The 11,284-nt window shown below is 41.4% G+C and overlaps 1 protein-coding gene across 2 annotated transcripts in view; it reads left to right on the top strand.

Annotated features, from left to right (window-relative positions):
- The window catches only part of SLC44A1 (solute carrier family 44 member 1), an 82,571-nt gene extending 71,533 nt beyond the window's left edge, over positions 1 to 11,038 (top strand). The window contains exons 14-16 of one of the 2 annotated variants that reach the window (XM_083718897.1): positions 1,239 to 1,475; positions 3,698 to 3,778; positions 10,546 to 11,038. In XM_083718897.1, the coding sequence (XP_083575023.1) occupies positions 1,239 to 1,475; positions 3,698 to 3,778; positions 10,546 to 10,569 (342 nt within the window). In that variant the 3' untranslated portion in view covers positions 10,570 to 11,038. Of the gene's footprint in view, positions 1 to 1,238; positions 1,476 to 3,697; positions 9,031 to 10,545 lie in introns of those variants that run through there. The other variant, XM_083718896.1, reaches the window with a different exon arrangement.
- The last annotated feature ends 246 nt before the right edge of the window (positions 11,039 to 11,284 follow it).

Genomic DNA, 11,284 nt, shown 5'->3' on the forward strand with positions numbered 1-11,284 from the left:
GGAGTAAAAAGGAGCTTTATTTTTCTAAATATTTGAAAGCTTATGATTTGGCCCTTGACTCCAAAACGTCTCTTTCTGAAGTCCCAGATGGTTCAGTTTTGATCTTAACTTTTGCTGCTAGGTAACCCATGAACAAACCGTATTTTTTTTTCCTATTTCACAGCACGTTTTCTTTGACTGCAGTGCTCTTTGCACCAGTCTTCAAAGACAAATATGTCTACCGCCACCTCATGGCATTAGGGTCCTACTTATGAATTCCTTCCCTTCTGCTCTTTGTGCATTAATTCATACTGCAACCAACCCAACTTCCAAGCGGAGACTTTGTAATCCCCCAAATAAACAAATCAATAAGTCGCGGTAGGAGTGAGCGCATAATTAGATATAATGGCCTTAGGGGGACTGGAGTGCACAGTGAGGTTTGCTTAGAATGGATTTGACATGTACCATGAAGGTCTCCCTTGAGGCAGGGGGAACACGTTTTTCAGATGGCTGAAAATAAAAGAACGATGGGAAATGCTGACATTAGCTCTGCATAACACTCTCCATTAATGTCAGTGAAACACTGCCACCCATACCAGATGAGCTCTGCTTTTCAACTTAAGCAAAGATACAGATGGAAGTAAAGATGCAACGATCTATTTCTGCACAAAGTTATCATTAAAAAAACAAGATTTGTGCCGGGAAATGCACTGAAAATCAAGTTTTATGAAACTAACATGTATTTCTTGGGGAAATGTTTCTGAAAGAAACTTTGAAATGGTTTCCATTACTTTTCAAAAACATGTACTAAAGATTCTTAGGGAGAAGGAGCACTTTCCTTCTACAAGTGAGAAAAGAGATTGGAGAAATCTAATGATTCAGAGAGCAGGGTAGTCGTCATCTTGAGATACTTGCCACACACCCATACCCATTTTTTTACCGAAATGATCACAGTATGCTTTCTTGCTGCTGTTCTCTAGAATAGGTATGACTTAAGAAACAACTTCAGCTACCCCTCAGTGTGTGTATTTGTGAAATGTTTTGAAATTAAATAATGAATCTCCATGTGTGTTTCATACACATTTTATGACATGCGTATGCCACCCATTCTAGAAAGGCAAAGGACCACAATTGCCTCTGCAGGGAGGTTTCTGTATCTCCCTTTTCTTCTCCAGATCTGGTTTAAGTGGAGGCTTGGCAACACCGAGAAGCTTGTGATATTCCTCATCAACTGTGTTTGCTCTCCGTCTGCTCTTCAGGTTCTAATAGTGTGCTGCACGGGCCTGGCAGGGATCATGCTGCTGAACTACCAACGGGACTACACAGTGTGGGTGCTGCCGCTCATCATTGTCTGCCTGTTTGCATTCTTAGTCGCTCACTGCTTCCTATCCATTTATGAAATGGTCGTGGACGTCCTCTTCTTATGTTTTGCCATTGACACCAAGTATAACGATGGCAGCCCTGGGAAAGAGTTCTACATGGATAAAGTTCTTATGGTAAGTTCTTTAGAATGTGGTGTGCTTCTGAATACAAGGAATCATGTAGTGAAAAGAGCTTAAGAGTAGTGATAGGAGGAACTCTGTTCTGGTTTGCTTCATCATTTGGCTTGTCTATTTGTGGGCCACTGAATTTTCTTAGCATATAAATCTAGCACGTAGGAAGGTGCTTTAAAGTTCAGTTCTTGTTTCCTGTGATGGCAGTCCAGCAAGATAGATAGATAGATAGATAGATAGATAGATAGATAGATAGATAGATAAAAAAGGTAAAGGTACCCCTGCCCGTACGGGCCAGTCTTGACAGACTCTGGGGTTGTGCGCCCATCTCACTCAAGAGGCCAGGGGCCAGCGCTGTCCGGAGACACTTCCGGGTCACGTGGCCAGCGTGACATTGCTGCTCTGGCGAGCCAGAGCCGCACACGGAAACGCCGTTTACCTTCCCGCTGGTAAGCGGTCCCTATTTATCTACTTGCACCCGGAGGTGCTTTCGAACTGCTAGGTTGGCAGGCGCTGGGACCGAGCAGCGGGAGCGCACCCCACCGCAGGGATTCGAACCGCCGACCTTTCGATCAGCAAGTCCTAGGCGCTGAGGCTTTAACCCACAGCGCCACCTGCGTCCCCTAGATAGATAGATAGATAGATTCTAATGGCAACAGTCCAGTAAGATAAAGATTTACAGTATATATGGGGGAGAGATCCATGTACTCAATCAGTTGCTTCTTTGAGGGTTCTGTGCTGTAGCTCTTGCTCTGCTGAAGAAACAAGCACTAGGGAATCTTGCTGGACCCTCGACCATATTTTGCAGGGAAACAGTATACAGTGGTACCTCGGGTTAAGAACTTAATTCGTTCTGCAGGTCTGTTCTTAACCTGAAACTGTTCTTAACCTGAAGCACCACTTTAGCTAATGGGGCCTCTTGCTGCTGCCACGCTGCCAGAGCACAATTTCTGTTCTCATCCTGAAGCAAAGTTCTTAACCCGAGGTACTATTTCTGGGTTAGCAGAGTCTGTAACCTGAAGCGTATGTAACCCGAGGTACCACTGCACCATGGTTTTCTGCTTTAGATATTGTGGTAAACTGTTCTTTGACACAAACCAGAACACAACTAATGGAAAACTAGCGCTCAAGCGTGTCAAGTTAGGAGTGGGGACAAAGTGGTTTATATATCACCACTCGGCTATAAAGTTCCCTGGGGAGCCTCAAGGCCAGTCACATCACAGGATTGTTGTGAGACTGACATGGAGATGGACAACCTTGCACGCGACCCTGAGTTCATTGGAGGAAGAGTGGATAGTAGTGTAATAAACAAACAACAATCATTAAAGCAGAGAGCATGTGGAGAGAGGGAGGGAGGGTGCACAAGTACCAGATTTATTCCTGCAGCACCAAAGTGTGGTTTGACATTACTTGCAAGCCAACTCATCATCTTGTAATATTTACAAGAGCATGGGCAATAATGTCCCAGGGCAACCAGAGGAGGAGGGTACCCAACAAGCATATCAGGAGTGTACCTCTTGCCCAAGCAACCCGGCTGGCACTGGGAAGAGGTCACGAAAACAGTTGGACAGTGGGTGGTAGTTCTGTGGTCTGGCGGACAGAGACTGGATTTCCCTATCTGGAAGCCCGGGTCTCGTAACACAGGGGAAGAGAATCGAGTACCTATCATACCTCCTGGCAGCTCTTTAAAAGCATGGAAGTGAAATCAAGGGAGGAAAATTCTCTCCACCATCTTCTCCAGTGTTCCAAAGACTGTAGTCTTTAACCATTTCAGATCCAACCCAAACACGCATTTGGGGGAACCATTTCTTAAATATTTTATCATCTGCTTACATGGCAGTAGTAAAAGGGTAAAGGTAAAAGAGCCCTGGATGGTTAAGTCCAGTCAAAGGTGACTATGGGGTGCGGCGCTCCTCTCGCTTTCAGGCTGAGGGAGCCAGCATTTGTCCGCAGACAGCTTTCCGGGTCATGTGGCCAGCATGACTAAACCGCTTCTGGCGCAACGGGACACCGTGACAGAAGCCAGAGTGCATGGAAACACCGTTTACCTTTACCTATTTATCTACTTGCACTGGCGTGCTTTCGGACTGCTAGGTTGGCAGTACTGCTGCTATTGTGACCCACCTTAGATGAGGCTCAGTATTGGGCCCCAACCCTCCCAACTGAAGAATGATTTTCTATGATCATGAGTCATGATGGAGGACCTTTTCCTTACCGTCTTTCAGGAATTTGTGGAGAACAGCAGAAAAGCAATGAAGGAAGCTGGCAGGGGAGTTGGAGCCGAAGGCAGGGAGCTCAAACCAATGGTAGGTCCTCTGGAAGAAGTGGCTGCTCTCTTCCAAGAGTTTCACGTGTACTTCCTGTCCCTTTCTGTTTTCACTGACTATGCTTCTTCAGGAGAAGTCTTTGTCGTTTGTGTCACTCAGGATGTTCTGCTTTTTTTGTTTGTGAGCTTGCCTATCACCTGGATGGCAGACTTTTTGTCACAGCTGAGACCATCTCCCATAAAAGTAAGCTGAAAGGAATTGTATCTTCATGCTTCTACTGTGTTTCTCTAACCCCAGAGCACAACCGAATTCTCTCCGTAGTGATGTTACTGGTACTCAAAATTACCTTTGGGCTGTATACATAGAGGGGGGAAACAGCCAATATGAAACATATATAACTATGCGCCCAGCTATCCTATTTGTGGTAGGGTTTCAAAACTTAGTTCATGTTTTTAATTTGACATTTACTATCCTTTTGTTGGAAAATAAGATATTACACTGAGTTGCTAATAGGATTCTGGAAGGCACAGTGGCTATCGCTATGAGTCACTTGACCTCCCTCCACACCACTTTGCTGCCTCTGGGTACCTGATATATCTGGCTGATAAGTTCTGAGGTGATTTGGAGTGATTCTAGCTTGTTTATTTCCAGCCACATAAGCCAATTCACTTCAGCCTGATTTTGACGCTTAAACACTCATTTTTTTAAGTTTCCACGCATTCCTCCATCATCAAGGAAGTTGATACAGTTATTCCTTTCAACCTGCTAAAGTAACATTTCTCCTAATTCTTCTCTCTTTGCCATTGTTCTTTCTGCGTTTCAACATTGTGCCTGGTGGAGAAATGTGGATTTGGGCTCCCTCACTTCAAACACGTCCTTATTTCATTTTAACATGCAGTAACTTTTTGATAAGTCATGAAATTCTTGGAGATAAGAGAAAGCCAGGAAACAGTGTGAAGAAATTATATATTCCATGTACTCCATATTGATAGCGATACTGAAGCAACATGTCCCGTCCCCCTGCCACAATATAATACTTGTGGCTGGTCCATACTATATGTTGGGTCAAATTTTTGCAGCCAGATACATTGACTTGGCAAGAATAACATACAAATGAGCTCATACCTCTCAGAATTAGACGTTGGACCCTTATAATCTCCCTTGAAAAACTGAGAACTCTTAACCCAGCTCTTAAACCAGGTTTCTCCAACCTCAAGTCCCCAGATGTTACTGAACTACAACCCCCATCATGTCCACCAGCATGGCTGATGGTCAGGGATAATGGGATTTGTAGTTCATTCATACCTGGGGACCCAAAATTGGGAAAAGCTGTATTAACTGATTCCTTTTCACCGGTGCTCAGTTGGCAGTGCTCTTCTTTTTCAAATGCATAGGTGGGCATGATTTGACATGGGGCAGGGGCCTGTGGATTTCATTAAGGTTCCCCAATCCCCATAATTTGATCACTCCTTTTCACTCAAAGCAGGTCTAATGTTTGGCTGTGGGTTATCAAAAAATGAGTTGATACAAATGCATTTGTAAACTAGCTTGTAAGATTAGTTGATATAATCAATGTAAATGACAGGTATCACAAATAGTTTCTAAGTCTGACATGAGAGTTAATTGAGGAGAAGATCCTGCACTTTGCTTTTCAATGGTCTTAACCATGCATTAGACTTCAGGGGGTCTAAGGAGCTGAAAATGAAAGACTAGTTGCTGGCTAACTAAGCATACAACATAATTAATGTAATAATTGCTAAAAGTGTACCCATGTGCTGGCACCCATGTGGCTAATTTGTCTGAGGATATAAACTAGCCTGAAGACAATATGGTAGGGTGACCACGGAATAGCACTCAAAACAGAGGGCAACACCAGTGCATGTTTATGAAGTTGTGAGAGACCCTAGAACACTAGAACTCAATAAAACGGATTGGCAGTAGGTCCATGCCAAACACAAGGAGATATTGCTTCATAGAGCACAATTAACACATTGACGTAGCTGCTGTATTAAACATGAACATAGATGCCTCCTGAAAGTCATTAGATAAATTCATGAAAGTTCGGTTTCTCAGAGGCTACTAGTAATGAATGATAACTCAGAATGAGACCTAAGTGTGCAGAGGCTGTAGACTTCTAATAACTGCGTGCCAGATGTTTGGGGGCCGGCAATAGGGGGTGCTCTGCTTTTGAGCTTTCTGGGAGCTTCTGCATGATCAAGGCTGGAAACAGAATATTTGACTAGATAGATATTTGATCTGATTCAGCAAGGAAGTTCTAATATCCCTTTCGCATGTTTGCTCAGGGATCTGCCAATTCTCTCGGTATCCTTGATTGCTACAGTTTGAAGCTGAAGCTAAAAATTAACATTATTTTCTTAGGAACATAATGCTAAACAACAAATAACTCTGCACAATCCTCAGGCTTGCATGCTGCTCCTTCCTCTCTTCTCTTGGCATAGCTGTGTGAAGATCAGAAGCCCTTGCTTCCTGATACATCCAAACCCAAACTGCTTAGAGTTAGTTCAAACATGCCAAGATCAAAATGTGTTTTATGATCTTGACTTGTTCACCAAAAAAGAAAAAGACAAAATAAACAAGTGGAGAGGCCTCTAGGTCTAATCAGCAGGTCCACAGACTCTTTTGATCAGGCCCAGTCTTGCTCCCTCCACTGCTCTCGCCAGTTTCCTCTTCTCCACCCATCCCTTCCTCTGCTTTTCCCCATCCCAGCCACAACCCTGCTGTTTCTGCTGCTGTGAAAAGAGGGAGAGGGAAGCAGCATGCAGATAAACTCGGAGGCCCAACCGTGACCCATGGTGACCAGGGCAATGTAGCATCCTTCCAAAAAGTGCTGTCACTACCGCATCTAAAACTGTGCTTGGGGAAGCTGGGCTATTAATTGGGCACACAGCTTTGTACAAACAAACCTAGTGCAGCTTTTTGGTTTATCTAGGTTCAGCCAGAGAGAAAAATCACACTATGTAGATATATATATATATCCACATTGGAAAAAGTTTGACTAATATGTCTAATTTTTCAGATCTTCATTCTCGTATCAATCAAATCTCTGTTTATTGTGCCAAGGACTGAAAACCGATGCTGTAGAAAAGCTTTTAGTGTCAGTGCAGCATACATTTTTCAATTATGCTTATGAATCTATGTTCCAAATATACACTGTTCTGAAAAATTATCTCTACCGGTACTTTGTAGTAAAAACAATTAATGCAATGTTGGGATCCTTAGGCAAAATGTATAATTGGGTTAAAGGATTCAAGGAAACTGCAGGAAAAGTGTGAGATTCTTATGTTTACGATGTGATCAGATTGATTGTTTATACTAATTGTTAAAACTGACTAAAATTTTAAAAAGTGTCTGTGTATGTATATATTATGTACACTAGCACATAAATATATACAATATTACCCAGGAACATTTTTTCAGGACTTTTTAGATAATACTAGAAATTTTAAAATGTCATACTTTTATTTTAAGGGAAAGATTGGTTATTTTCAATTATTAAAAATAAAACGGCCAAAAAAAAGAAAAGAAAGAAGCTGGGCTGTTAACAGACGTAATACTTATTATAGGTGTTGGTACATGCATACAGTGCTTCTCGTGCAAATGGCAAAAAGCATAAGCCACACTGAAGCAGATTCGCTGTCATCAGAATGAGACCCACTGCTTTCTTTCTGGGGGTACGCAGTGGGTACATGTACCCCAACCGATGGATTGGCATGCCAGCTGTCTCCGCAGTAGCAGCGCGGACTGGCGCTCCATCATTCTCCCCGCTGGTGCCTGGGTAGGGGAGTCTGGGGTGGCCGTAGTGGAGGCACTGGCACTCCTCCTCCTCCTCTTGCCGGGCTAGAATCAGCCGGTGAGCTCTCGCCCCTAAACATTTTTTTAAGAAAAAAAGCACTGATTAGGCCTACATATATTTTGTAGCTATTTTATTTATTTAACTTGACTATTTATAAGGCACCTTTTCACAACCAGACCAGTGGATTTTCCATGGCACTTGGCTAGTTGTTTTTCAGTTGCACATTTTATTAATGTTTGTCATTGACACGTGAAGGCAGATTCCCCGTTGATCTGACTTAGGCACCCGAATGAAGTTATCAATATAATAAGCAAAGACTGAATGCAGTTGATCATTTACCAGGTGATGACTTCCATTGCTGCCAGGGAGGATTTTCTCACGCACCTGTGCAAAAGCAGAAAGCTGAGGAAGTAGGGAAGTGTTCAAATTGTTTCCATCACATGGTTGTGTATCACAGACCGTGTGGTCCCGTATCGTGTCGTGGACAGGGTGTGAGCTTTGGATCAGGAACACAACCAGCTCTGTCAAGAAGCTGCACTCTCTCAGCCTAACTTGCCTCATGGGGTTGTGAGGATAAAATGGGATCAACATCACATAAGCCAACCTCAGCTCACCGAATGAAGAGCCACCTACAAATCTGAAATAGGCTTTAGTAAATTCTCAGTTGATAGACAAGCAAAATGCTTTCCAGAGCCTTCTGAGATTGTGAGAGCCTGTTGCATTTGAAACATGTAGTAGTTTGCTTTGTTTGGATCCACTTCGTTCATTTAGTAGAGGAACTGATCTAATCATTCAACCAAGGCAGGCACCTAAGCATCTTTCCAAAATGCTAGGGCGATGAACTTTTTAAATTTTATAATTCTAAAGGTGGTTTTTTTTTGTAGGCTGTTGGCTGAATTTTGATTCCTGAAGAGCTTTTCGGTGTCCCTAATTCGTGACTCACCAAGTTTGTTAAAATGAGTTGTTGTTTTTAACTTTGAGCAGGATTCTGAGAACTGGTTCTGCGCAGACAAGGGCTATGCAGTCTTCTGCTTCCTGAAAAGCAGCTCCACCATAATTTGTGGCAAACCGTTTTTGAAACTCTGAGGTGTTGTCGTTTTTAAACACCACCAGATGTGAAAAGTAGCTGTTTGGATCCTGGCCTTTGCTGTGGCTTCGAAAAAGAAGCATATAGGAACAATATCATTTCTAAAAAGTGTGTGTGTGTGTGTTACTTTAATGGAATTTTATTTTGAAGCAGAGTTAAAAAGAAACCCAAACTCAACTCTACACATGCACAACACAGCAAGGTTACTAAAGGAATTAAGAAACTCACTGATTACAATCCTTACTATATTGTGCTTTGGGAGAACTAGCTCACTAACTATATTATTATTAATTTAATTGGTATACCATCCTTCATCTGAAGATCACAGTGTAGTTCACAACATAAAAAATACAAAGCAAGAATACAAAATGCATAACAAAAACCAATAAACCCCCTCCCACAAACACCATAGGGTGTTTATATATAAGTTGTATATGACATGCTTATCAGCATAAGATGGGCATTTGTACTTTATTGAAATTTGATTAGACGTTTTAAGGGCTTGCATATAGAAAATGAAAAGAAACCATGGTGCCATAATATCTCTTTAAAAACCAGGATTCCTCATTGATTCAGTTTGTACATATGTCTCCCAGATTTTATTCAGCCACTGGCATTTAGATGGTTGTTTAGATACTTTAGATTGTGTGCTATACGAAACTTTGTTGCTGTATGTGATTGCTTAAGAAGGTATATGTAGGAATCCATGGTCATTAGGTTCAAAATGATGAGGAAGCATAGCTTTGGGAGTTACCTGCAGTAGACGAATCTGGAGAAAATTCTGGTAGTAATCAGCAACCATTTCCCCAAACTCCTGCATTGTTGGACATTCTCACCCTAGATGAAAGTATGAGCCAGTCTGACTGTATCCCTTAGAATAAAACCATAGTTTCAATGCAGGTCCCTGGTCAGAAGGAAGGAGCAGCAGAATTTACTTGATTTTCCATCACCAGTGAGGTTCAGCATGGTGCAAATGCACTGGCAGAGCCCATCCACTGCCCCCTGCTGGTGTTTGCACTGCACCCCTGCCTTGCCCATCTTCCTCCCAGTAAGTCATAGCAACACCGAAAGCAGAAAGCCAGGTATGTGCCATCGCCTCTCCCCACTGTTGGAATATTCTGCCTGCTGAGAATTTTGTACAGTATTATGCTTCCTTTATGTTAGTGTCGATTGCTAAAGTTTCAAAAGAGCTCCACAAGGGCATTTTCATATATATATATATATATATATATATTTGCTTTCGTAGATTTTCACGGGTACAGGAATGCAGGTTTTGGTGTCCTCGGGTGTCTTCCCGTGTAAAAGTTGGGGTGTCTAGGCGACGTTTCGACGAGGTCTCACTCGTCATCTTCAGGTTGGTGCTTTCGGCTGAAAGCACCAGCCTGAAGATGACGAGTGAGACCTCGTCGAAACGTCGCCTAGACACCCCAACTTTTACACGGGAAGACACCCGAGGACACCAAAACCTGCATATATATATATATATATATATATATATATGGAGGCTATCCAGAATTAATGTTTCACTTTTTAATATCAGAATACTAGGGGAAATCAGACAAGCATTATTAAATGAAATGCCTGGTAATTACACAGCACACTGTAAGTTACCAACACAATTAATTAATGAAACATTGTAGAATTTCCTAAGAACTGTCATATAGAAGACTTCTGTACGCACATTTTTTTGAGGATATTCTGTTGCAAAAACCAACATTTCTCTCTCCTCCTCCAATTCTTTAGTAAATTAATCCACTACATTAAATTTACCGGCTTGAATTTCAAATGCAGATAACTTTTCAAAATTACTGTGCTGGTTATGATGGTGCTTTTCTGCCTGTAAACATCAGTGTCTTTTTTTAAATCATTTCCTAACTTCATTTATGACTTATTTATATTTTTCAGGCCTCTGGAGCAAGTTCATCTTGAAGCTGGTCAGCCATTATGGAAACCATCAACATTCCAAAACAATATCTATCTTATCTTATCTTATCTATCTCTCTATATATATCTATATATATATATATATATATTATTTAAAAAGCAGCCAAAATCAGAGAAAAGGAACAGGGATTTAATACTTTTTTAATGATTATTTTTGTGAAACATGTACTCTTTTCATACGGGTGGCTTTTACAAGCAACTTTTATCATTGTTCCATTTCAAATTCTAAACCATTGTGGTTTGTGGCAGTGCTATGATTGTAATCTGATTGAGATATTTCACAAGTTGGAGAAGGATTCCATAATATTTTAAAAGAATCGTGTAAGATTGCCGATTTGGAATAACGTAAGTGGGTCAAGTAATTTTCCCTCGTGGTTATTTTAATGAGCATAAATCTTTAAAACTCAATGGATAATGACTGTTCTGGAGGGGGAAATCCTTCATAGATTTTTTTTTTAAAAAAAGAACTGGGATGAATAATACATTAATCATGTTGGATTTTGCTTGCTTTTTCGCAATGGGATGCTAATAAGATCCAGTAAGTTCAACTTAATCCAGTTTTTTTCCTCATTAACACATTAGACAATTTATATCTAACACATTTTTAAGAAAACCTAACCAACTCCTCAGGTATTTAGATATTGAGACAGCCCCTGAATCTGTGAAGGACAAACTAAAGGTATATGAGGGAGGATGAGTT

The sequence above is a fragment of the Podarcis gaigeae genome, assembly GCF_964106915.1.
Source record: "Podarcis gaigeae genome assembly, chromosome: 17".
Taxonomy (NCBI): Eukaryota; Metazoa; Chordata; class Lepidosauria; order Squamata; family Lacertidae; genus Podarcis; species Podarcis gaigeae.